A 27,437-nucleotide genomic window follows, 5' to 3' on the forward strand; every position below is an offset into this window, starting at 1 on the left:
TTCCTTCCCCACTCTGAACGCTAGAGTACAGATGTGGGGACCTGCATGAAAAACCTCCTAAGCTTATCTTTACCAGCTTAGGTCAAAACTTCCCCAAGGTACAAAATATTCCACCCTTTGTCCTTGGATTGGCCGCTACCACCACCAAACAAATACTGGTTACTGGGGAAGAGCTGTTTGGAAACGTCTTTCCCCCCAAAATACTTCCCAAAACCTTGCACCCCACTTCCTGGACAAGGTTTGGTAAAAAGCCTCACCAATTTGTCTAGGTGACCACAGACCCAGACCCTTGGATCTTAAGAACAATGAACAATCCTCCCAACACTTGCACCCCCCTTTTTTGGGAAATGTTGGATAAAAAGCCTCACCAATTTGCATAGGTGACCACAGACCCAAACCCTTGGATCTGAGAACAATGAAAAAGCATTCAGTTTTCTTACAAGAAGACTTTTAATAGAAATAGAAGTAAATAGAAGGAAAGAAATCACCTCTGTAAAATCAGGATGGTAGATACCTTACAGGGTAATTAGATTCAAAACATAGAGAATCCCTCTAGGCAAAACCTTACGTTACAAAAATGATACACGGACAGAAATAGTTATTCTATTCAGCACAATTCTTTTCTCAGCCATTTAAAGAAATCATAATCTAACACGTACCTAGCTAGATTACTTACTAAAAGTTCTAAGACTCCATTCCTGGTCTATCCCTGGCAGAAACAGCATATAGACCGACAGAGACCCTGTCTCTGTTTTTTTCCCTCCTCCCAGCTTTTGAAAGTATCTTGTCTCCTCATTGGTCATTTTGGTCAGGTGCCAGCGAGGTTACCTTAACTTCTTAACCCTTTACAGGTGAGAGGAGCTTTCCCCGGGCCAGGAGGGATTTCAAAGGGGTTTACCCTTCCCTTTATATTTTGCAAGTGAATCAAAAGTGTGGTTATTTTCACAGCTCTGCCTTTCAGAAGCACCAGATCAGACAGGCTACAAAGTCACTCAGCTCTGACATCTGTTGGGTCTGGAGTATGGCTCAGAAGCAGCTCGTCCGTGCCATAAGGCTGTACCAGCTAGGCTATTTCAAGCTGCTGCTTTGTTCGCCAGAATCTCAGCTTCCATTTAAAAACAAATTAAGTTTGTAGCTGCTCTGGTTGCAGTCAGAACCTCAAAAATGTGAATGGAGCATGTAACAGATGCAGGATTGAGTCTGCAGGGAGCCTGGGACAGTCGCTCGGAGAGGTATGAACTCAGCTGTTCATCTCACGGAAGGGTTGGTTAGCTTCAGTGCCCAGCGATGATCATTCAAATGGTACCAGTGTTAACTATTTAATTCCTCTTGTGAGAATGGAGAGGAAGCATCATGGATCTGCATGTCTACTGTGAGCAATGTTTCCTTTTGGTGCCAGTAGTGAGTGGCATTTGGAAGTCCAGGAAGGAGCCAGCAAAGCCTATAGGCATAGCCAGACCCTGCCGAGGGACAGCCAAGCCCAGTGGTGCTCAGAGAAAATGCAAGATCCTGATTGGAGCAGCTGCCCAATCTGTGAGTGGCGTCTCATTCTGGTGACTCACATGGGTGGAGCTTATCTATGGGGTGGAGCTTAGGAGTGTATCACGCCTCCCTCTTTGGACTGGAGTAAAAGCCAATCAAGAGCCGAGAGGCAGGTTGCAAAACTAACAAGCGAGGGTGAGAGACTTAACTCAGCTGGATGAAGCTGCAGCTGCACAAGCTGGGAAAGAAAGAATGCTGGGTCTGGCTTCTTCCTCTCTACCTCCACCTGCCAGCGTTCACCAGCAGGGGATCAGGCTTTCACCAGGATCAGAGAGGGGGCCAAGCTGAAAAATTCGTATTCTGGACCAAACTGGCCCAGAGTCCGGGAGGAAGCTAAGGCTTGGCTTTGCGCCCATCTCTGATGGGCATAAATGGCCATTTGCTGATCCTATCCAGGGGACCAGACACGGTTGCTAGCTGCTCATGGATGCAGTAGCCTTTACAAATGATCCCTTTAGTGGACGTAGCATATGCTACCCATACCCTTCTTTTCTGAGTCAGAAATTCCTCTATCAGAGACCTCTTCAACCCTCACTTTTCTTCTTCTCCCCTCTCTCCACTCACCGAAGGTTGGCTAGAAACTCCGATCCGAACCCACCAATGGGTCTCCTAGATTGGCACCTCATAAAGGTGCCCCCCATTCCTGCTCTTGGAATGATGCCAGGGCCTGGCATCCTGGGAGCAGATAAGAGCTGGTGAAGAGATGAAACCTAGGACCCCCACATGGAAGCAGTAACTACACGGGGTCAATGAACCAGCTCTTATCTTCCCCTTCCACCCAAACTTATCGTTGCGTCAGCCACGTTCATTGCTGTATCTATCAAGGATTAAAAATACGAAAAGAAGTGACTCGTGCAATAAGGTTATCAGTCTTTTTTTCCCGGGAAACTGATATGGGTGGATGATTTGATGCACTGGCGGCGGTTCTGAAAATTACACACCATTCTTCCAGCAAAGCTCTCACCTTTGACTGCTGTAATATCTCTTTGACCATGCAAGTAATTTTCAGGCGTCACTTAGCAGGCAAGCAAAGCATGAATGCCAGGAGAAGGACCCAATCTGTACGGCAGCCCAATGATGAGCTGCAACGATGGAGGAGAGACTGAGTAATCTGTTGTCGCTCACTTATATTTATTGATGTCTCCATTTAATTAACAGTGGGGAAGGTGGGGAAGCAGGAGAAGAGGTGGGAGGGGCAAGAGCGGTGGTAACGATTTTAGCTGCGGGATCAAACAGTCTGGTCTTGGACAAACAAATCAAACGCTCCATTTCTTTGCAAGCCACGTCTGCTGCTGCCGGTGGGAGGTGAAAGGGTTTGGGTTTTTTTTCTGTAGCATCAGCTGCAGCAGTCGGCGAATGTGTTTCTGCTCACGGCCTCGTTACACCCAATCTGCTTTATGCTAAAGAGTCGCTGTCAAGGTAGCTAGGCCTCCGAATGCACCTACTTTGGCAGCTGGCCCACATCAGTGCAGATGTTACCTGAAGCAGCCCAGCCCTGAGTCGTAGGGGGGTCATTTCACATTGGTCTTAGTGAGAGCAGCACGTTTAAAGGGGCAGTGCCTAAAGAGCAGGTTTCAGCTGAACAAACCGGGCTGGAAGGGAGTTTAGATCAGGGGCCAGATTCTGCTTGGTGGCATGGAGTAAATGCAGAGCAACTCCACCAAAGCCAACGGTCATAGATCATAGAATATCAGGTTTGGAAGGGACTTCAGGAGGTCATCTAGTCCAACCCCCTGCTCAAAGCAGGACCAATCCCCACTTTTTGCCCCAGATCCCTAAATGGCCCCCTCAAGGATTGAACTCACAGCCCTGGGTTTAGCAGGCCAATGCTCAAACCACTGAGCTATTCCTGCCTCCCCCTCCCCCCCCAACCCCCCGGCCTTGCTCTGGATTTACACCAGTGTCACTTAGCGGAAAATTTGTCCTCTGCAATGTTTGTTGAGGCCCTTCTCCATTGCCTAAGAGGGTCGGAGGGTTCTCAGATACTATGGTGAGGAGAGCCGTATAAGGATGGGTGGATGGACAGGCAGACAGAGAGACAGATCCTCTTCCATGGGCGGTGGGTATCATAGGCTAGGGGAGGCTGTGCCTTTGCAAATAGCCAGGCGTGGCCCTGCCCATGGTCCACCCCCAGGTCCCCTCCTGCTTCCTGCTCTGTGGCTCCCCAGGGCTGTGGTCCCACCTCAGGCTGGGGAGGTGTGGCCCGCCCTTCTGGCGCTCTGGGGCTGGGGGGCTGGGGCCACGCAGCCTGCCCTCCCGGTGTTCCAGGGCTGGGGGCACTGGGGCCGTGTGGCCTGCCCTCCTGGTGCTCCGGAGCTGGGGTGCTAGCCTGGGGCTGGCAGCCACAGTGAGGGACTCTGGGCTCTGGTGGGGGGGCACGGAAGGGGCGGGGCCTTGGGTGGAAGGGGTGGGGCTGGGGGCTCGCCTCCCTCAGCCAGAAGTTCACATGCCACCCATAGCCTCTTCTCCAAGGAATCCTCCCCGAAGGCCTCCACAAAACCACGCCTCGTCATCTGCTCTCATTCAGCATGGACAGGTGAGTTCTGGGAGCGACAGCCAGACCGTTTGGGCCGGGGTGCTCTTCCCACACAGGCCACTCACTTATCATTGACTGAGATGGTGTGACTGGATGGGCTTTCCTGGTACCTGGCCCAGACTGGGGCTTGGCTGGGAGCGACCATTCGAAGCTCAGTGCAGACGAGACGGGCGTAATGCTAGCAGAAGGGATTTGATAGTAATGCTAGGTATGGGCCCAGTGGTTGGTACTGATGGGGTTTGTTCTCCCTTTGTCCAAGAGGTTTGCCATTCGGGGCTGTTCTTGGATACCCCATCTCTGGAGTCCCAGACAGAGGCGCATGGCCGGGGCCCCAGCCTCCATGTGGCTTTGCAGTCTGACCTCCCCATTGATCCTGCCTAAATGCAAGGTACTGTTGTCATTGGGCGAGATCCTCCACTGGTGTAAGTCAGCGTAGCTCCATTCAGCCACACTGATTTACACCAGCTGAGGAATCCGGGCCATTCAAAACAACCTACCTTCACTGTTCGATCCCACCTCTGGGGCAGGCTGTTGGCCTTCGCCGTTGTTGCCGGACAGGTCAGCGTGTGTGCAGGATCTCCCAGCCTACTCCCTGCAGCGGGATGCCTAGAGCGAAGGGGGGGCATCGCGGTGGATATCAGGGAGTGGGAGGACGTGGATCAGAGCGGAGAAGGAGGGTGCTGGGGGTGGCACGCAGCTCTCAGTGTCTCAGTAATCCTCGCTGGTGGGAGAGGAAGGGCAGGCGGGGTAAAGCGTTTGACAGTTTAATGGGGGGTTGTAGGATGAGCTGTTCTTTGGAGTCCCTTGGATGTGCTCTTTAAGCCGGTGCTAGGAAGCAGGATGGGAAACTGATCTTACGCAGGGTTGCTCAGCTACAGCGCAGCCTGGCAGTGGGTAGGCGGGGGCCCGAGCACAGGTGTGTTCATTGGCAGGGCCTGTGGAGAACAGCAGCTGGCACCCTGGGGCACCCTGGGGCACAGGTTGGATCCTGTGGGTTGCAGTGGGTAGGCACGCTAGGGCACAGGTCGGACCAGCGGGGCTGAATGACCGCAGCGAGCACGGGCAGTGGTGCAGATCTCTTCCCAGCCACTGGCAGGCACGAGCGGATCACATCTAGTGGGTATATGGGTGCAGCTCATTGATGGTGCCTACTGATCCCCCAGGCAGCGTTCGTTGGCAGCCTCTTCTCATCACAGCAGATGAAGACAGTGGCAAAGGACAGTTCAGCCACTGCAGGGACATCCTGGGCTGCTCACTGCTGGCGGAGTTTCCTTAGCTGGCTGGCTGGCTGGCTGTTTCCTGGGACCCCTGGGCACAGGTGGGCTTGACTCCCCCGTTATCCTGTGTCCAGGCACAGGGCCCTACTGTAGCAATGTCTCTGCCTACCCGTGCCTTTCGGGCCATTTATAGCTCAGAATCACTGGAACCAGGCGTGTGGAACTGTAGCTGTCATCAGAGACAACTTCAGCCCTGCATAGTAGCAAGGAGCCCGACAATACCGGAGACATGACAGCTGATCTCTGTTGCGACGCTTATCTCCACACAAGTGGAGATGGGATAACTCAGCCACGGCTACGTCACTCAAGAGCTGTCCGCGCTCAGGGAGATAAATGTCGCGGCAGAGAGATCCGCCTCATCTTATCAAAGGCTCTTCGGCGCAGAATGCAGAGTGTTGTATTCGGAGTCAGGTTCGTGCTCGGCGTAACATGACCGAGTTACACCTGAGACGGGTTTGCTGCTGCGTGTCTGATCCTCCTCTGCTCCCCGACATAACACTAGGAATATGGGGCCAGATCCTCAGTCGATGTAAATGGGCATAGATCAGAGCTCTGCTCACTTCACTGATTTATACCAGCTGGGATCTGGCCCATGGAATTTCTTCTAGCAGATCCATTGCAGTATCTTTGGTCCAGCAGTGGCCAGTGCTTGGTGCTTTATAAGAAGGCAGCTGCCCCTCCGTGCCCCCGGCCCCGCATCAAGCCCCTGATCTTTAAGGGGTAGATAAGAGGTGCACTTGCTTTCTGTAAAATCTCATTGGTTGGGTTTTGCAATTTGCAACCCCGCCACCCCAAACCAAGGATGGTTTGTCCCAACTGGACCCCTCCCCGCCAAAGTTGATGGGACTAAAGGAGGTCTGGATGGTTCCAATCTTAGCCTCTCTCTAGCTGAGCCCTGCCGTGGAAGGTTGTGCACCTGGGCACTACGTAAGGCCTGGGGGAGGTCCCGTCGGGAGAGCTGGGGTTTTATTCACGTGCACCCCAGGAGGTACAGGTGAATGGGTGATGGAACACAGAACGCTTTTCCCATTCCCCTTGCTATGGAGCCGGAGCCGGCTAGGGATGCAGGCTCTGCATGGCTCTCAGGCTGGCATCTGCCCTCATTTATGCCCGTGCATCGCCACTGGCTTCAGCCAGGTACTTCGGCCAGGCACGGCCCTGCCGTGGGCACCGAGAGCAGAGCGCTGCCCAACAGACGGCTCGGCTCGGCTCGGCTCAGGCTGTCATGTTGCCATGGGAACCACGACAGGGAGAGTTTGCTGCGAAGCCGTCAAACGTGCAGCATTGCAGGTGAGCACTCAGGAGTCAGGTGGGCGCAGGGGTCTCGGCTGAAGCCAGCTGGCCTGCCCTGGGGGCTCCTCCAGGCTGTGCCTGCTGCTGTCTGAGCGACCGGAGCGGCTTTTTTAAGCTCTGGCAGTAACGGCTCATGCACTGAGATCCGTGGCTCCGTCCTCGCTGTTCACAATCCGCTTGGTGAAACTATGCAACCGCCACAAGACCTGACCGCTCTGGGAAGCCTGGGCATAAGAGAAAAGGGCGCACAGGACCGAGAAGGAAGAGGCTGTGACTAGCCCAAATCAAAACTGCTTGTACAAGGAGTTCTCACAGCCACAAGACAGATCCTCTGCCCTGGCATATATAGCATCTCTTTCTTTTTGGCCATGCCGAACCCTTGGGTGACTGCCTCTCCTTTTGCCACCAAGGAAAAGTTCACGAGGCTGTAGCTGCATCCTCCGTGCTCACCCCAGCCCAGCAGGCCGCTGCATTCATGCAAAAGCTGGAAAAGGGACTGGTCAGAGCCAACCGCAGCTCATCCGGTGTGTGACAGGATGGTGGATTTTGCCACTTACGCGGAAGTCACGGGGGACGGGTCAAAGCACGGAGCGACAAGAAACGCCGCCACCAGGTTGTGACCTGGAGCAGCGGAACTCCATGGAGCAGAACGGTCCCTTTGATCAAAGTTCCTCAAAGCAGTGTGAGTTTTTAACCCTACCCTGGGACTAGCTGTGGATCAGAGCCATTCCCAGCCTCCCAGGGAAAACGCGGCTTAATCTGGGTGTGCGAAAGCCAGGCAGCCACCTTAGCTGGCTATGCAGCGCGGGCAGCCTAAGATGGGATGCCTCCCCCAGTCTGAAAAATACCACAGGGCTAGATTTTGGCTTTGCCTCACTTGGCTAAGCCAGGGAGTAAGCTCCACCTCACCCCCCAAACACACGTCCCTGATGAGCTGAGTAAGACCTACCCAGGCCTCGTGGCATGAAATGCAGCAGATGCTCCTGGCTGCAGGCAAGTGGGCAGGGATGGAGCAGACAGGGGCAGAGAGTGGGTGGAATCTCTGCTCCCCTCTACACACCGGCCAGAGTAGCTGGCCAGGTGCACGGAGAGGAGGAAGCTCTATCCTTTCCAGAAAGCTTCCTGGAGTTACTCCCTGGGTTGAGCAGTATATGCACCATCCCTTGCTCAAGGCTGTGCATTGAAAGCACCATCTAGCCTGCAGTCACTAGTCTTAGTGTGTCAGCTCAGAGCGCACGGGTTGGGCAATCGTCCCATCACCGTGCTGCGCCACTAAGGGCCAAACCCAGGGGCGGCGACTCTGAACCCCCCCCCCCCCCGCCCCCGTGCCTGTGAAATGTAATGTGCCCCCCCATGCAATTTGCCATTTTGCTCTTTGGCAATTGTCACTTTTCCATCAAAAATAAATAAAAAAGACAACCTTACAAATGACTCCTGAGTATTCTGTATGGCTACTGCTTGCCATTCGCACCTGTCACCGGGCACGCTGACCATGTAGCCTGCAGAGCTACTGTGTGATGCGTATATAACACACTAAGTAAGCGTCCTGCTGCAGTGACTGGTCAACATCAAGGGTAAGAGCCTACTACCGCTACCAGCGAGTGGAGTTACTCCTATAGCACAAGTGATAGGGGGCCACATTTTTAGGGCTGAAAATGATGAACCCTGTTGATGACCCTTGAGGGGTCTGTTGTTTGTATACCGCTCTTTGCTCTGCCCAGCCACCTCGTGCTCTGTCCAGGTATTCCATGTAACCATGGGATGCTCCGTACTGCTACCATGTGCACAGTGATCACCATACACCTCATGCTTCATGCACTCGTGCACACTATCATGCTGCTTAGTGCTCCAGGCAGTCACTGCATGCTCTGTAATGCATCACATGCTCCCTGCAGCTGAGAATTCAGTGGCTCGTTGGTATCTCTCCCTGTTTGTCTCCAACCAGCCAATGCTACGTTGAGCAGAGGATTCAAAGCCTCCAGCCAGGGTGGCTTTGGACTAGTTGGGTCCTTCAGCCAAGCCCACTACAGAATGAGCTGTCAGGAGAGCTGCACACTATGGGGATTTCAAAAGAGTGGCTTCCTCGTAACACTCTGTGACGTACCCCATCTCTGCGGGGCTTGGGGCGCGGTTTGCTAGCCTGTCAGCATCCTGCTTTCCTAAACCCTCTCTGCTGGGATCCTTGAGATCCCGATCCACCCCTCGCAGGGGACCCAGATGAGACAGGGCACCAGCTGTCTCTGCCAAGAGCAGATCTCCCCGATTGGCTCCCAGCGTTGCTGGCGTGAGTGGGGCAGAGCGAAAGCAAAATGCCAGGTCAATGGAGAAGCGAGAGTAACCGGAGGGGAGTCAGGAGGGGATCTTGCCTCTGGCAACACAAAGGGGCAGGAGGTTAACAGCTTCTTGGCACTGTGGAAATAATTGTTTTTTTGACAGAAATACAATTTTCACTGTGATTTATAAATAATGCATGGTGCAGGCTTCAGCCTCGGGCAGTCCTTAGCTCAGTTCTGATTCCTTAAATGCTTCTTTCTTTCTCTCTCTCACTCTCTTTCTTTTTATTGGTATTATTTCAGTTGTGTGTCAGCTCCTTGTGTGTGTGTTTTGCTCAGCTGAGGGTGTGCATTAAGGAGGGATGTGTGTTTGGCGGGCCGGGGGGTGTCTTTTGGTGACTTGAGGGATGTGGGCCTTGTGTGTTTGTGCTTGGGTTGTTGAGGGATATTGTGGGAGGAATAATGGGGTGTGTGTGTGTGTGTGTGTTCGGTTTGTGAATGTGGTGGTGTTATTAGGGGCACGTGTATATATACTTTGGTGGAGGTGTGTATTTTTGAGACACGTCTCTGTGTGTTGTGGTTGTTAAGGCAGGAGGTTGTGGGTGGGGCATGTGCATTGTGGTGTGTGCTGGGATTATTTAGGGATGTTTGTGGAGGCTGCGTGTATCTTTTTTGTGTTGGAGAATGTGTCCTGTGGGAGGTGCTTGTGCGATTGGGAATTGCTGAGGCCTGTGGTGGGGTTAGTTGTGGCTTTTTGTGCGTGAGCTTGGCATGTGTATGTCGAGGTGAGTGCTGGTGTTTAGAAGCGTGTGTGTGTGTGTGTGTTTTGGGATTGTTGGGGATGAGTGTGAGGGGGGTCATTTGTGTGTGGCCGTGTGTGGGAGACCGGGTTGTTTACTGATGTATGGGGGCGTGGTGGGGAACGTGTGCGCTGTGGAGAATACATGGGTGTTGTGGAATTACTGAGAGACGTGCATGGGTCTTTGTGCATGCAGATTGTGGCTGTGGGGGGGGGGGGATGCGTGTGTGTGTCGGGGTTGTGTTTGTGTTGGCAGATGTGTACGCTGGGGGAGATAGTCTGTGATTTTGGCCCAGGCTAATCAGTCCTCCACCGTAATGAAACAGCCCCATCCCGGCCTCCAGTGCCCGGCCCCACAGCCCCGAATTATCTCCTCTTTCAGAACGAGCGAGAGGCACCTGGGCTGGCAGTGCGGGAAGCAGGAGCTCCTGAGCCTGCAGACTTTAAATATATGTCGCTTCACTCAGAAGCCAACCCCAGGGCTCAAATAAAGGGGTACAAATCGGGTTAATCTCTGGAGATAGACTGTTTTGTATGCACCTTTTCATAGGAACTTATTAGCTGGCTTTTCTCCCCCGAGGAACAGGCCATTCCGAAGTGGGGTTCATCCCACTTTTCTTTCTTCTTTTTTTAAGCTCCTTGTTCTCGGTGACTTTGGGGAGTTGCGCCAGGGAGTGCAGAAGTGATGTTAATTGATGCTGGCCATGGGGTGGCCAGAGCACAGCATTGCATATCCACCTCCAGCCAAAACTCCGGCCGCCCCACGTGCACCTCCCCAGCTCTGCCAGTCCTACCCCCTTTCCCCTGTGCACCCCCGCAGTGTAGTTCAATCCCTGTCGGGCAGTGCTTCTGTGCCTTGATCTAGACCTGCAACATCACTTGCTGTTCCAGTCCCATGCATCTGCCCAATGCCCCCCAGTGCAGGCTGGCAGCACCCTGTTATCCGACACCTCACCCCTGCCAGCTCTGCCCCTTTTTAATCAGCATCCTTGCACCTTGTTGGAATCTCAGCCCAAGGGTGGAGGATTAGCTAGGCCATGGGAGCTGAACTCCCCACCTGGCCATGAGAGGTGACTGCTCCAGGATCGAGGTACGTTGGCTGGGCGGCTTGGAGTAATTTACGCTGCCCCTGCCGTGGCTATTTCTACTCTGGGGATAAATAGGATCGACGGAGCCCAGGGAATGTGCTGGCAAACAGGAGGGGTAAATCTGCCAGTGGATGTTTGTCGTCCCGGGCTGTCCGGCTGTGCTGTTTCGCAACTGAGCTCTCCAAACTCATAGCCCAGCTCCCCAGCCTGCCTTTCAGCTTTGGCCAGGCTCCCCTTGGGACCTGCAAGGCTGCATGGCTTAGAGAACAGGGTGCTGGACAGGGACTCAGGAGACTGGGCCCTATTCCCAGCTCTGTGATTGGCCTGCTGAGTGCCACTGGGCAAGTCTGTTTGTCTCTCTATGCCTCGGTTTCCCCATGTGTATAATAGGAATAGTTTGTAAGCGCTTCCAGGCAGGGACCATTTTGCCCATGCAGGGCCCAGCGTAATGGGGGAACAGCCTTAGGTTCTACCACAGTACAACTGCCTATTCACATGACAAGCCATCCTTTCACTGAGATCTGGGACCACAAATGTTACTGTTTGAGCCTGTTTTTGATGAAAGCATTTGCAAAGTCCTTTATTAATGCGAGTGAAGAGGTGCAAACCCCTCCTCCCCCAACCTGTTACCCCTCGAGCTCATGGCAGTGCCACTCTGTTTTAATGTGGAATTCAGAAGCGACTCTAATCAGCTCAGTGAAATCCTCCCTGAAAAGGAATACCTCCAGCACCGAGCTCTGGAGTGCATGCATGCCTGGCCTCTGTTAGTGGGATAGCGAGCGCGTTGGAATGGTGTGTAATACAGGAATGTAATTTAAACAGCTTGAGCAAAACACGCAAGCTGTTTTCACTCCCTGCCACTATTCCGCTTTGTAGCAGCCGCGGGATTGGGCTGTAAGTGGGATATCAAGTTTATTGCAGCTATTTCCAACCTGTAATTGGTTTTGTGGAACACAAAGAGAAAGAGAGGAGAGTAGCTTTGCAAGGCAGCTGCTGGGAGAACGGGAGGCTCGTGGTGTTTTGTTCTGTTTGTTTGCACAGGCCAAGTGAAAATCACCGTCCAGTTTGCTTGTTGCATTGACAGACCTAAGTGCATTTACCGCGCTTCCGTCCTCCAACTTCAAACGCAGTGATGGGAGGGAGCCTGGAAAGAATCAATGAGACGATTTGGGCAAAGCCCAGCCGGCATGGAAACGAGCAACAGAGGGACAATAGGTGGATGCAACAACAACAAAAAAAGAGACGCTTAAGTAGCGTCACGTTGGGATTGTGGGTGTGGTACCGTGGCGGTGGGCGGGGAGGAAAGTTCCAATGCGGCAGCCTGCTGCCGGCGAGCGGCAAGGATGTGGGGTTTCCTACAGCACAGGGCGTATGCGGCGATATTGTGCAGGGAGGCCGTGCCATCGGAGGATGCAAATTACATGCATCCGCAGAGGCACAGTGGTGCATGTGGCGATATTCTGCAGGGAGGCCGTGCCGTCGCAGGATGCAAGTCCCACTGATCAGCACTTTACTGTAGGCGGATTAGGCGTATATAGATTATATTGACTTGTTGCAGCACATTTGCTTCAGGGCGAAGACCGTGTTTTGAGCATGCCGATGATGCTAATTTGCTGCAGGCTACCGCCGTACACCGTGGAGCTCCTGTGTTGGGGTTCAGACGCTGGGGACTCGCCAGAGCACGAGGCCTCCTGCTGCAGCATTGCAGCCTGGAAATGGTGGCCGGGGGATGCAGAATAGACTGATTGGCCCATCGTGCGAATCAGACAGGAGGTCAAGGGCCAGCTCTGGCTCTTAGACTGGGGTTTGCTTTTGTTGTCGTATCCTGCCCGAAACCATTCTACTTGGAGAGTTCTCCAAAGGGAGATGAGCTGCAGAATCAGATTTAGCTCTGCAAGCAGGGCTACAGATCCCGGTGGACGGGAGATGCTGCCAGCTGCGTTTGTCCCAGCGGCCAGCAATGCCCCAAAACACCTCCGCCCAGGATCTCATTCCGTGTGGGCACCAGGGGCTCATGGTTCCAATGCCGTTTCGGCAACTGGCATTTCCTCCTTCTCTTTCCGGTGTAACTAGGGGAGACGGTGACAGGAGACTAAGCTCCCCGACCACATCCCTCTATCCTCACTCATGTATCCAGGAGGAGGAAAACCCTTGGGCTGCTCCCATACCACGTGGCCCAGGGCTAGCAGAGACAATAAAGCCAGCTGTGGATGATACCAACTGGGTTCACGATTGGTGCTGCATCGAGTCCTGCGGTTTCAGAAGCTGGGGTTCCAGCAGGCCTCGTTGCGGAGTGCAGGTCCCCCCCTCCTGCCCTCTGTGAGTTTTGCTGAATTTGGAATTCCCCAGAACCCCAAGAGGACGAAGCAGCCCAGCCTAGTGAGTGGGACGCTGATGGAGGAGTCGAGAGACCTGGCTTCTATTCCTGGCTGCGGGTGACGTTGGGCGAGTCATTTCCTGTCCCGCCCTTCATCTGTCGTATCTATTTAGATTGTCAGCACCCAGTGGGACTTGCAGCGGCCCTGGGGCCATCAATAGCACACATGTGCCCGAAGTTTGCCTGCCTGAAGGGGCAAGCGAAGGCATTAACTGCACTACGTCCTCATTTAACAAGCCGGAGTCACGTCTACTACAACCAGGCCTCTCCAAGCCGTGAGCATGCTCAGCGAGGTGGGGCTTGGCAGGGCGAGGCTACCAGACTGAACACTGAACCAACAGCTGCTCTGACGTTTCAAGACTAGGGAAAGCAAGCGTCAAGGCGCGAGGGAAGGTGCCCAGGAATCAGCGCTAGCCTCCCGATCCTCCCCGCCCCTTCATCCCCCCGGCATGCAGTGACATGATGGAAAATCCAAAGTTCCACCCGTTAATTGCACAACAATGGGCAGCTAACGCTATTATCGGAATACTGCCAGCTCCTGTCTTGGCAAATATAACTTTATTAGGGGAGAATAAACAAGAGGAGAGTTCATTGCTGGCTGTGGGAAAGGTACTCAGAGCTCCGGAGAGGGCTGCGGGTGTTGTCAAGGAGTGTCGTGCTTCATTCGGATTATATATTGCTCAATAGCACCTAGAGGCCTTAGCTGGGGTTAGGCACCAAACATTGTGCAAGGTGCTGTACAAACACAGGGTAGGACAGCCACTTCCCCAAAGAGCTTCCCAAGGAGACAAGAGGTGGGAGGATAATTATCCCCATTGTACAGATGCGGGGACTGATGCCCAGAGAGACTCAGGCCCAGATCCACAAAAGCGATTTAGGCTCCTAAATTCCAGTGAGATCAATAGAAGTTCTCTGCCTCAGTAGCTTTGCGGATCTGGGCCTAAGTGACTGACCCAGGGTCACCCAGCGAGTCTGTGGCAGAGCTGGAAATTGTATTGAGATCTGCTGAGTCCCTGTCCAGTCCATTAACCACAGGCTCAGAGTGGTGACTGCAGGCTGAGTGGCAGGAGGCTCCCATGGGCGCTTGGGCACTGAGGTTGTGAGAAAGTGATTAACCTCTGAAGCCCTGCACGGTCTGTTGGGTGTACCTGGAGTGGCCAGCAGGGATGTCCTTGCAGCATTGTACCTGCTGCCTCCCTGCCCACCTCAGGTGCTCCTGCTGGAGCACACAGCAGGGCAGTGGTCTGAGCCCTGGTCCTGGCGAGGGCACATGCCAGAGATCCAAGCCCACCTGCAAGAAACCTGTCCTGAGGCACATTCAAGAGAAAACCTGAGGCAGCGAGCCCACGCCTGGGTCGGCTGACTCGGGCTTGTGGGACTTGCGCCAGCAGGCTAAATGTAGCCATGTGGACGTTCCTGGTTGCAGCGTTTCAGAGCCTGGCTCCAGCACGAGCAGGAACATCTACGCTGCTCTTTCTAGCCCTGCTGCCCGAGCCTGAGTTGGCTGACCTGGGCTCTGAGACTCACGGCAGCGGGTTTAATTGCCCTGAGTCCCCTCCTCTGGGCTTCCCCAAAGAGACAAGCCAATGGTCCCCCAGGGAGTCTGTAGCAGAGGCAGGAATTGAACCCGGGTCACCCAAGTCACAACCCATATAACAGTGTCTAGGTGTAAATCAACCCATCTCCCCCCTCGGGTGTTTGTAACCTGCAGCTCTTCTCATGACCAGCATTGCATATGTTGTAACTTGGAGCCAGAGCTGGCCCGGAAACTGCCCCCTGGCTCCCCCCATCTGAACTGCCCCACACTTTGGGAGAGTCCAGAGCTGGAGCTGCACTTCTGGGGCTACAGGGAGTTATGGGGAGAGTATTTTCAGCCCAGTTCTCCCCCACACTGGCTTGGGCCCTGATTCAAGGTGGCCCTGTAATTGACCCCAGGCATTGCAGGGCATTCCTGTGCGTGCTGGGTGAGAACCCTTTCCTCAAGATATCGGGGAGGGCGCTCTGGGTAGCACAGAGGCAAACACTGTCGGGGTTCCCAGTATTGGGCTCAACAGAAATAAAGGGGGTAAATACCCAGACACAAGGGCTTCAGTGGTTACAATACAGAGCCGGCTAGCTACCCAGCCACCATTGCCTTGGCATGATGGAGCCCTCGACTGGCGGCTGGATGGGTTGGATAACCCTGTGCCCTCCACTGCCTGCCTAGATCGGTTGCCCCCAGCTGAGCCTGGGTGGCGGGAAGGGTCTCCACCAATGGAACCGGCCGGTTTGTTCCAGTGCGTAAGCACGTGGCTAATTCCAAGCACATGGGTCATTCCGCTGACGTCAACGCCGCGTCCCCCTGGGACTCAGCTGTGGAAATCAATGGGACTATCCGTGTGCTGGTGCTTAAGTCGCTGGCTAAATCGGCGCATGGAAGATCCAGAGTTCACGGGAATCAAGTGGAAAGTTTCCCGTTAATTTTAATAGGCCTCCATGATGCCACTAGAGAGCTCTGAGACACGCACATCCCAAAAGGGGCAGGTTAAAAGGGGCGGGCTGGGGGTGGATTTATGCCTGAAATAAGGCCTGCAGATACTCGCATGTGCAGACACTGGCTTATCTCTGAAATAATCCCAATGACTTGAAAACCCACGGTGATACTCAACGAAAGAGCCACTACTAGGTTCCTGGCTCTGTTAGCAACTGTAAAACTTCCTCGTTATCGCTGGCCCAGAGCAGGTTCACTGGCTTGGTCCAAAAAAAAAAAATGTAAATAAAGGTGAGGGTGAATTGGACATATCCTTGAAAACTTCCCCTTCTACCCCAAAGAACCGGAGTTTTATGGCTTGGATCATCCTTTTTGCAGTTCTTTATCTTGTGTATATGTGAGTATGTATTGTCTTTGTAATAAAAACCCTCAGCCTAGGCAAATAAATTTGAAGAGACAGTTTTACTGACAGCTTTTCTCCTCCTCTGTGTAATAAAAAAAAAATGGAGTGAAATTTGAGATAGGAATGGTAGTGCAGGCTGCGTTTTAAGAGCAAGATAAAGGAGCCATACCTGGCGGGAGGAGAAAGGCGGATGCAAGCAGAAAGCCCAACGTGCAAGTGCCTTCCTGCTTTGCTCTCTCCTCTTCTAATCCTCTTCCCCGCCCCGAGCCCAAACACGGTGCACAGAAGTAAAATGAAGAGGGGCTGTGTCATTGATAGATGGAGTTCATAGCCGCAGGGTGTTGACTCAGTAAGCTGCAGCTGGAGTTAAAACCAAAAAACAGGATGCACTTGAAACGTTTTATGAGCATTTAGTACCCAACCCTACAAGATAAGGGTAATCAAATCTCAGGCTTCAGGGCACAGTTGATTGCCTGTCGGGGTCAGGAAGGAAGTTTCCCCTCCTCTATAGCAATTGGGCCAGCTGCATTATGGGAGATAGATGGGCTGCCTTCTTTCGAAGCACTCAGGCATGTGCTTGGGCTGATTTGAAAATGGAATATTACTGATGCTCTTCATCTGTGCATTGATCATCACCATTATCAGTACATTTATTGACCATCCAGAGCTCCCTGATGACCTCCTAGCCCCTTCCTCAAATTCCCAACAAGCTTCTCCCTGTGGTTTTATTTTGTTGCTGTCTTGGTGTAGCCATCCCTTCACTCTCATGTCCATAAACTCCTTGTCTGGAAGTGGGCACCATCACTTTTGACCCTGATGGTTTTTATTCTACCATACGAGCTGTGGGCGAGGAGACCAGTCAGAGGAAAGGTGTGGGAGCCTGGGTTGTGTTGGGCAGAGTTGTGTGAATAACTGATGGCTTTGTTCTGAAAAGTCAACACCAAATATTAGGTTTGGGTTGACCCAAAACAAAATTTCTTTGAAATTTTCAGTGAACCAAAAAGTTAGGGGTGGAGGGAAGATTTCATGTCAAAAGAAATGTTTCATGTGACCCCAAACAAAACGTTGCATTTCATTTTCCTGCTTTTTTCCTCCTGTTTTCAGTGGAATTGAAGTAAATACTGAAAAGAGGTGTTTCGACTTGAATTGTTTTTTGGGGGGAGGTCTGACAAACAATTTAACACAGATCTGCAAAATATTTTGGTTGAACTAAATCTGCATTTTTGGTGGGGAAAAAAAGTTCCGGCCAAAATAGGCTGCCCAGCTCCCACGCTGGATTCTCGATCAACCTGAGCCACTGTCAATCAACTCCAGGACGTCACAAACCTCACTGCGAGGCAAATGCTGCCCACCACCTGAGCTGAATTACAGACCCCAGACCTGCCACTGTTTACTAGGCAGCCTTTGCGTAATTCAGAGCGAAACATATTTGCCATCCAGGCAAAGCCCTTGCTGCAAAATTCCTTGAGGCAGCATGACCAGACTCCCAGAACCGCTCTGTGGCAGTAGCTTTGTGTTTATAATGTCATTCTCTGTGATGTACATGGCTGACTCCTTCTCCCATGTATTTGCAAAGTGCTGCTCCTGGCTTTTATGAGCTCCATTTGTGCAAGCAGTTCCCATATAAGCCACTGAATGACTCTGAAATAGCTTCAAGGTGCCAGGAGCGCTTTATTCCCTTAGCACGTTTACTTCTTTGTTTTAAATAGAGATGAGCCCGACGTGCACAATTTGGATCCAGGTCTAGGCCTTGAACAGCTCAGCATCCAGGAGCTGCATGGTGATTTTGGCCCTTTTTAGAGATGAACACCTCTTGTGAAATTCATATCGGGGATATGGATTCCAAATGGATCGGACTTGAATCTGGATTCCTGATATTCTCAAAGTGTTTGGATCTGAGGGTCCTAGTTTGGGTCCTTCTCTAATTTTCAAAGGGGCCAAGTGAGAAATACAAGCTCTACGAAGAAATGGAAGAGCTAGTTAGAGCTTTAGTGGAATTTTAAAGTCGTGCAGCGGACATTTCACTGGTAGGTCCTTTAGTTAAGTGCATCTTTCTGGCTTGCTGAGATGTACAGAAAGAAGCCACATACGCAACAGACCCCCTTTGTGTTTAAAGGACACAGATCCACCTTTTATTTGCAGCAGCATTGGATTCATGCACCATAAATCTCTCCTTGCTTATGGAGAGCTAGGCTCCCCATTGCTTGCTGAGCCATGGGACACATGGACTTTCTCTCCCCTATGTTTCATCCTTGCCCCTTCCCTCGCCTAACACAAGAACTAGGGGTCACCATATGAAATTAAATAGGCAGCAGGTTTAAAACAAACAAAAGGAAGTATTTTTTTCATATAACGCACAGTCAACCTGTGGAACTCCTTGCCAGAGGATGTTGTGAAGACCAAAACTATATAACAGGGTTAAAAAAGCACTAGATAAGTTCATGGAGGACAGGTCCATCAATGGCTATTAGCCAGAATGGACAGGGAGGGTGTCCCGTGCCTCTGTTTGCCAGAAGTTAGGAGTGGATGACGGGGGATGGATCCCTTGCTGATGCCCTGTTCTGTCCATTCCCTCTGGGGCACCTGGCACTGGCCACTGTCGGGAGACCGGACACTGGGCTAGACGGACCCTGGGTCTGACCCCGTATCGCCGTCCTTATGTTCTCGTGGCAGCTGGCGGAGCCACAGCGCAGTGATGTAGGTGGGCCGACAGCAAGTGCACAGCGGGTACAAGGGGAAGAGCAAATCAGGGAGCTCCTTTGCGGTGCCCCCCACTCAGGGTTTTGACCCAGGGCTACTCCGCAAGAGGCACTGTCCTCGTCCATAGAATCATAGAATCCTAGAATATCCGGGTTGGAAGGGGCCTCAGGAGGTCATCTCGTCCCACCCCCTGCTCGAAGCAGGACCAATCCCCAACTACATCATCCCAGCCAGGGCTTTGTCAAGCCTGACCTTAAAAACCTCTAAGGAAGGAGATTCCACCACCTCCCTAGGTAACGCATTCCAGTGTTTCACCACCCTCCTAGTGAAAAAGTTTTTCCTAATATCCAACCTAAACCTCCCCCACTTGCAGTCCACATGCAGCCAGGTCCCTCGCAGAGTGTTCAGGGTTTGATTTTTATCAGGAAGATGCTGAGACAAGCAGCCACACGGCAGGCTAAGTCATTTAAGTGGATCTAAGGCGTGTGCGCCCACGCAGCCCTGCTGCTTGGGAAGGCTTTGAAAGCCCCTGCCTGTTTCTTATGGCACCAGCACGGTGCAGGCGAGCTCCTGGACCCTCCGGCAGTCTGCGGGAATTGTAGCCCCACTGCCAGACCTCAAAAGCCAACTGTGTAAATAGTGGATCAAAGTTTCTTTCTTTTATTTTATCCTCTCCTCTGGATTATTTTTTGTTCTAGCTCTCTTCCATTTACTTTTTTTAAAACTTCATAATAATTTGTTTTTGAACAGCCTTAACCACAAAAAGTAAGTGTGTGTGTGTTGTGGGGGGGGGGTTGCATTATAAATCTGGGAGCTTTACAGAGAATGGAGTCGGGGGGGGGCACACGACAGGGCAACTTAATCCCCAGCAGCCTTTTACAATAAGATTCCTTTAATGAGAAAATCAGATCAGCTGGCTGGAGATAGGAGTCAGAGAAAATGAAGCCAGAGAAAAGGCCCCTGCTCTTGTGATGGGATAGCAGGGAGCTTTGCAGAGATAACAGCCTAGCAGATGAGAGTGGGGTGTTTTTTTTAATCGTTTGTGGGAAAAGGAAATAAAAATTTAAAAGCGGGCAGAAAAGATGAAGGGAGACGGGGAGACACCTTCAAGGTTTGCACCTTTTCTGTCTTCTAGCTAAGGTCCTTACCTAGCCCCCATGACAAGAGCATCTGAGCCCCACACAATCGGTAAATAGAGTCAGCGTGCCAACACCCCTAGGTGATAGAGAAGTGATGTTATCCCCATACTATGGTGGGGTACTGAGGCCCAGAGAGACTTGCCCACAGTCACCAGGGAATCTGTGGCTGTGCTGGCAATTGGACTCAGGTGTCCTAAATATGAGGCTACTACTCTAATCACTGGACCGTCCTTCCTTGTCTGGGAGGAGCTGGGCGTTGGGTAGGGCTCAGTGATGGTGGTCTACGGTTTGGGGGATTGTGTGAGGAGGTAGATTAGTTTGTGTTACGTTTCTGTTCTTGCTTGGTGATTCCACTGGATCTTGGGGTAACTGATGGGTCTGTCTGTCTGAGGGCACATGGAGCATTGGATGGGCACTCTTCTATTGTGATTTATAAAACATGTGATAAACAATTTTGGAGACGGGTCTGGTACCAAACTCCCGGAGCTAAACACCCTCAGACTCTGGTCTCTATCCCTGTAACAGGTTGGCCAACAACTCTGGATTGGAACCCCTCTAAACTTGGTAGTTTGGGCCAGTGTCTGATCATTAGGGGAAGTAGCTCTGCCCTCCCCCTCTCTCCCGCAGATTTTGGAAGGTGATCTGGGTTGGCAGGAGATTGAGGGTTTGCTGGCTGCTGGGCTTTACTATCAGCTAGCACTGACAGGGATGCAGAGGCAGCATGGGGCGGATGGCGTGGGGCTTGCGAGCTATGGGAACTAGCCCCATGAGCCGCATGGTTGGCTATTTTCTGTGTAACTTTCACTGACCAACAGAGGTCACTCCCATACATTGTGAAGGAGGAGGCTCCAGGTCTTTCTTCACCATGAAGACAAGACAAGATGGGAAAAGCCCATGGCCCCATGCAGAGCTGTGTGCTGGGGAAACGTATGTTTTTGTTGCACAGGGTTTTGAGCTAGGCTGGATCATGGTTGATGAATAAAAAAGCCACCCCTGCTTTAGCCTGAAAGCTTGTGCATCAAACGTAGAGATGGAGCCAAATGGAGACTCCAGATCTGAACACCTCCTAGACTCTGAGGGAGTTTGGCTCTGAACTTGGTAGCTTGGACCCATCTCTGAATCAAATGGTGGTCCAGTAAGATGTACAATGCTGCTTTGTCTGTCTGCCCATTTAGGACAAGCCCAGCTATCAAATTCTTATACACGTGTTTGTCCTTGGCAGGTAACAGATGGTGGTACCATCAAACAGAAGATCTTCACCTTTGATGCCATGTTCTCCACCAACTACTCACACATGGAGAATTATCGCAAGAGAGAGGACTTGGTGTACCAGTCAACAGTGCGGTAAGCCATTCCGCCTCCATTGAAGAGGGTGCTCAGAACTTTCCTAAGTTATATGAGAGAGCAATTTCAGAGGAGTCCACTGGGTTAAAATATTGGCAGGAGGAGGGGGGAGAGATTGTGTGTCTTCATCCTGGTCTGAACGGTGCAAACCTACCATGAGGCAAACCATGCACAGACCACTCATTTTTAGGAGAAGTGTGACATATATAGTGTATTCTCTCTGATGTAATGTACTCCACTGTCAGTAAATCATTACAGAATTGTTTGTGCCGGAGAGATAACGAGTGAGAGAGAGCACAGGCCTGGGAGTGACTGTAGCCTCGGGGCCTTATGCCAGAGAGGGTCGCAGCCGAGAATCGCTAGCAGAGCAAGGCGCCTATCTCTGTGCGAGGGGCGGGAGGTAGCATACACCCCCCTGGTCAGCCTCTCCTGTTGGCTAGCTCAGGCGTGCTGGGTTGTGAACCACTGTTGAAGGAGTCATCTCTCCCCATCCGTTGCCTCTGCGCCTACCTCAGGCTTCATGAATCCCAGTATGTGCCTGTGATTTTCTAGGTGCCTGTAAGTTAGTTGTGGGGCTCAGCATCACAACACCTAACGCCTGTTCTGCCTCCAGGCCCTTCTAACTGGTCAATAACTGCTTGAAAGGAGTGCAGGCAACCGGAAGCTTTAGCCAGGACTCATTGGCTCCACCGAGCGACAGGTGCTGGCATCAGATGCAAACGCGGTTGTCTGTCCATCCCCTTTATGAAGCCCCGGAGTTGCTGAAACAATTTTCTGGTCAGCAGTTGAACGGCTGGGCACTGCCCGCTCTGTCTGGTGACAGGCCGCAACATTTGGGATCCTTCCCACAAAGATATAGAGCCAGAGCCCAGGTGAGAGGATTTGACAGCTGTGCAGAGGAGGCAGGCAAGATCCTGACGGTCAGCAACCTCGTCCACGTTGATGCAACCTCCCTGATCACCCGTGGCCCTCGCCTCTTCCTCACTGTGACCCTATCCTGGTATCTAGCTCCTCCCTCCCCTCCCCCCCCGGAAAGATGAAGTTTGAGCCCCCAGTGAATTTTCACTCCCAGTGAAATTTTGCCTGCTGCAGCATGCTGCGGGCTCTGGAGCATTCCAGGTACCATTTCAGAGCCCTAAGGAAGGCACCAGAGCCTGGTCTGGATGCACCTAGGCTTCAACTCCATATTTTGAGGTGTGCAGGGCCATAGACCAGCACTTGGACAGTTTAATAGGTGGGGCCCCCATATACAGTTGTGGGCTTCCCATAGGTCTAGAGTCAGCCATGGCCCGGGTCACCCTGAGGCAGCAGAGGGCTCTCCAGTACCAAAGAGGCTTCGGAGACTGGGATTAAGGTTACGTAAAACATTACTGTGTCTGTATGAGGTCTGAGCTGGGCCATTCCGTTCTCCAGCAAAGTTCAGTTCTGTCCGTTGCTCATATCATAGAATATCAGGGTTGGAAGGGACCCCAGAAGGTCATCTAGTCCAACCCCCTGCTCAAAGCAGGACCAATTCCCAGTTAAATCATCCCAGCCAGGGCTTTGTCAAGCCTGACCTTAAAAACCTCTAAGGAAGGAGATTCTACCACCTCCCTAGGTAACGCATTCCAGTGTTTCACCACCCTCTTAGTGAAAAAGTTTTTCCTAATATCCAATCTAAACCTCCCCCACTGCAACTTGAGACCATTACTCCTCGTTCTGTCATCTGCTACCATTGAGAACAGTCTAGAGCCATCCTCTTTGGAACCCCCTTTCAGGTAGTTGAAAGCAGCTATCAAATCCCCCCTCATTCTTCTCTTCTGCAGGCTAAACAATCCCAGCTCCCTCAGCCTCTCCTCATAAGTCATGTGTTCCAGACCCCTAATCATTTTTGTTGCCCTTCGCTGGACTCTCTCCAATTTATCCACATCCTTCTTGAACTGTGGGGCCCAAAACTGGACACAGTACTCCAGATGAGGCCTCACCAGTGTCGAATAGAGGGGAACGATCACGTCCCTCGATCTGCTCGCTATGCCCCTACTTATACATCCCAAAATGCCATTGGCCTTCTTGGCAACAAGGGCACACTGCTGACTCATATCCAGCTTCTCGTCCACTGTCACCCCTAGGTCCTTTTCCGCAGAACTGCTGCCTAGCCATTCGGTCCCTAGTCTGTAGCGGTGCATTGGATTCTTCCATCCTAAGTGCAGGACCCTGCACTTATCCTTATTGAACCTCATCAGATTTCTTTTGGCCCAATCCTCCAATTTGTCTAGGTCCTTCTGTATCCTATCCCTCCCCTCCAGCGTATCTACCACTCCTCGCAGTTTAGTATCATCCGCAAATTTGCTGAGAGTGCAATGCACACCATCCTCCAGATCATTTATGAAGATATTGAACAAAACCGGCCCCAGGACCGACCCTTGGGGCACTCCACTTGATACCGGCTGCCAACTAGACATGGAGCCATTGATCACTACCCGTTGAGCCCGACAATCTAGCCAGCTTTCTACCCACCTTATAGTGCATTCATCCAGCCCATACTTCCTTAACTTGCTGACAAGAATACTGTGGGAGACCGTGTCAAAAGCTTTGCTAAAGTCAAGAAACAATACATCCACTGCTTTCCCTTCATCCACAGAACCAGTAATCTCATCATAAAAGGCGATTAGATTAGTCAGGCATGACCTTCCCTTGGTGAATCCATGCTGGCTGTTCCTGATCACTTTCCTCTCATGCAAGTGGACTTCCTCTCATTCCTCATCTCCGAGGGCTTACAAAAGGCCATGATCACAGTGTGAACTCCACCCTCTGAGGCCCGGGATGGAATCTCATGAGTTTGGGTTGGCCTCCTGGGGCCCGATTCTTCACAGCCCAGCATCTTGCGCGGTCACTTACAGCAGTGCCGTGGGGCTGGAATGTTACCGGGTCTGAATTGTTGCATTCTGCACTCACGTGGCCCTGGTGCAGGGAACCGGAGGCTCATACCCAGGGGCTCTCCTCTCTGGAGCCCATGTCAAGCATGGTAATGTCTCCAAGGACTGCGACTGAAATCAGGACGCTCAGTCGCTCTGACCTTTTCTGTGCCCATTCCACTGTCATTGCCTGGAGAACCCCTGAGGAAGAGGCATATTGGAAGCCAATCAAAGCGCAAAGCATGGCCAACAAGCCAACCACGCATTGTAAATCATAATGTTCATCCTCATGACAAAGACCATGATGAGAAGGAGCAAGAATCCGCCTTGCCAGTTCTGTTGTGGCAGCTCCTATCTTCCTCTCTTTCTCTGCATTGTCTCTCCTGACCCAGTTCTGAATATCTGCCGATCTTTGCAAAGGCTGATTGGAAACTTGGATGCTAGTACTTTGTCTCATGATAGCTGAAAGTCTGCGAGGCTGCTTTTTAGTGAAACGAGAGCAGCTGCTTTTGATGGACATGTCAGGACGTGACATGTTGGTGCAATGGTTCTTTCCTACCTGCGCTCATCCAAAGAGCGAGGGGGGAAGGGAGGCGTTAGAGAGGAAGAAAGCTTTTAAACTAAAATTAAGGGAAGGGAGCGGGGGGAGGAAGCCAACAACCCAAACATTATATGAAGAGGAATCAAGTTAGAGGCAAGGGCTGCTGGTGCTTTTGCTAGATTGGCGACAGGACTTCAGGGATAAGAATGCCACATTTACATATAAATGAAGATATTTACAAATTAATGCATTTCAAGCAAGAGAAAAATCCCGGCATCACAGCTGTCAACGCTTCATCCTCTCTTGCAGTGGGAGAGGGAGAGAACGAGGCGAGGAAGATTACCAAAACGCATGATAGCAGGAACGGTGCAGTTTTCAGAGGCAAGATGCGGGGGCGAACTGTGCTTGCTCTGATAGCTTCTCCCTGCCCTTAGCCCTTTCCTTCGGGGCAGGAAAGACGGGGCATTTAAAGGCAGAAAGAGCGTCCAGCCATCCAGTATAGCCTGAGCATCTCCCTGGAAATTAGGAACGGATTGAGGAGCTTGGTACTCTAACAACATGTAATATAGACAGAATCCCCATAGTTCCTGCATAGAATTGTCTGATGAGCTCCACCTGTTTTTCTCCTTTGCCTGTTGGTCCTGTATGTTCAGGTAGCCGTTTGTGTCCAGATCTTCTTCTTGACTTAGTTATGATGACCTAGGCTAGATCCTCAGGGGCTGTCAATTGACATCACTCCATAGGCTTCCAGGGACAGCTGGCTGAACATTCTCAAAAGCACCGAAGTGATTTAAGAGTCATGCCAGGTTTACACCACAACATTTTGTTGGCATAGCTGTGTTAATCAGGGGTGTAAAAAACTCACACACACCCCCCAGCTGACAAGCCATGCTGGCAAAAAAAAACATTAACCCAGTGTATCTGCAGTTACGTCAGCAGAAGAGGGCTTCTAGCTAATATAATTTGGGGAGGTGTGTTCCTGTGCTAGCAGCATCTACACTAGGAGCCTCTACCAGTACAGCTATACCAGCAAGGCGTTTGTACTGTAGACAAGGCCTAAGTCCCAGTCTGAAAAGTGGCATAGGCACTTAGGAGCCTAAAAGACTCATTCAAAGTCAATGGGACTTAGGCTCCTAAGGCACTTATGTGCTTTTAGAAATTTTACCCAGAATCTTTGTCAATGCCTAGAGAACTGTAACTATGATCAGGGCTATGTACCATATGTACAGTCCTTGATCCGAAGAGCTCTCAGGCTAAACAGACGAGATAGACAGAGGACAGGAGGGGAAACTGAGGCAGGAAGTGATGTGCTCAAGTCACACTTACAGGTCAGTGGCAGGCCAGGGATAGAACCTGGGCATTCTGAGTCCAGTCCAGGGCCCTACCCACTAGGCCACACTGGCTCATCAAACCATTGTCACAGATAATTGTTTTAATTACTCATTGCAGCACGAAACACCCTGTTTTGTCCCAATCCCAAAATACATCAGTGCCTTTTTTCCTAAGCCAAGGCAACTACATTGTAATTGATCTCTATTCATAACTCACTCCACATAGACGTGAATCATTTGGTCGGCCTGACCTGTCCCTTTGATTCTCACAAACATTCTCCCGATGATAAGGTGACTGCAGAATTGCTCACAATACTGTACTTTCAATGTGATCCCATTAGGGCTTTATATAGAACTAGGGATTCTGTGGATATGTGGCCAATAAATTCCCTACTGTCTCCCCCCATCGTGCATACTCGCACACAAGCGCGTGTACTCAGCAGTTAGGGTTCCAGATAACTTTACTGCACAGGTCTCCAAGGGAAGGTACCGCATGACAGACTGTTGGCCATTCAAGCCTCTTTCTCAGCTGTTTGTTAGGACACGAACAGCCATTCAGGCGTTCCCTGGAGAGAGAGGCACCTGCTCAGGCCTCACCATGTAAAAAGAGGAGCTTTGCCTTTCAATTTGTACTGCTCCTTGCTGGAGAGTGGATGTGGTTTTTCCAGGAGGGAGAGGAAAGTGTTAGGAGGACAGGACAGGCCACCTAATTGCCTGCCGAATGGAAACAAAATCATGCCTGCTCTGATGACATCGATTTCATTTCAATTCCCTAAATAATGAAAAGAAATTATTTCTTCCTAATGCACCTCTTTCTTTTTGGTGTCCTTTCTCTCTCTCTTGTTTGGCCCCCTTTCCACCCTCCTTTACTTCTTCCCCATTTCCTTTTTTTTTCTCCCTCCCCTTCCCCCTTTACTCTCTATCCCTTCCTCTCTTTATATTTACCATTTAGCAGCCAACCTTTCCACTACACTCTCTGCTCATCTTTCTTTCTTTCTTTCTCCTGCATTCCCTTGCCCTTTCTTGTCCACTCCTTGTTGAGAGTCATTTTCTTTGTAACACACTCATAAAAAGAGAGGGAGGGAGAGAGAAGCTGCTAATTAATTAATTAGCTCTCACTTGTTTCCCTGTTTTAAAGCCTGGCCTTGGACTCCAAATCAGACAATGTTGTATTTTTCAGCTCTGCTTGATTTTTTTGTGCGGTGTTCTCTTCCAGGAGGTTGTGGGTAATATAGACAAAATCCTGGCGCTCTGGAGCTGCTCCTTCCGCTCTGCCTTCACCTGAGCGCGTGGGCTGTGGTCTGTCCATGCCATTAGTGTCCTTCCCCTGCAGGCCAGGACCACCCTAGTTAAGCTGTTTAGGGGTGCACTTTGACATAGTACCCTGCCAAGTGCCAGCCTGGCGGATGGTAGGCACCAGGATGTACTCT

At 51.5% G+C, this 27,437-nt stretch overlaps 1 protein-coding gene across 3 annotated transcripts in view; it reads left to right on the plus strand.

The window, feature by feature from the left end:
• Positions 1-27,437, plus strand: part of IGSF21 (immunoglobin superfamily member 21) — a 264,828-nt gene that overhangs the window by 138,521 nt on the left and 98,870 nt on the right. For all 3 annotated transcript variants that reach the window (XM_073316767.1, XM_073316766.1, XM_073316765.1), the window contains one exon: positions 21,120-21,241. In XM_073316767.1, the coding sequence (XP_073172868.1) occupies positions 21,120-21,241 (122 nt within the window). The remainder of the gene's footprint in view (positions 1-21,119; positions 21,242-27,437) is intronic.

This window comes from Lepidochelys kempii, chromosome 18, assembly GCF_965140265.1.
Source record: "Lepidochelys kempii isolate rLepKem1 chromosome 18, rLepKem1.hap2, whole genome shotgun sequence".
NCBI lineage: Eukaryota > Metazoa > Chordata > Testudines > Cheloniidae > Lepidochelys > Lepidochelys kempii.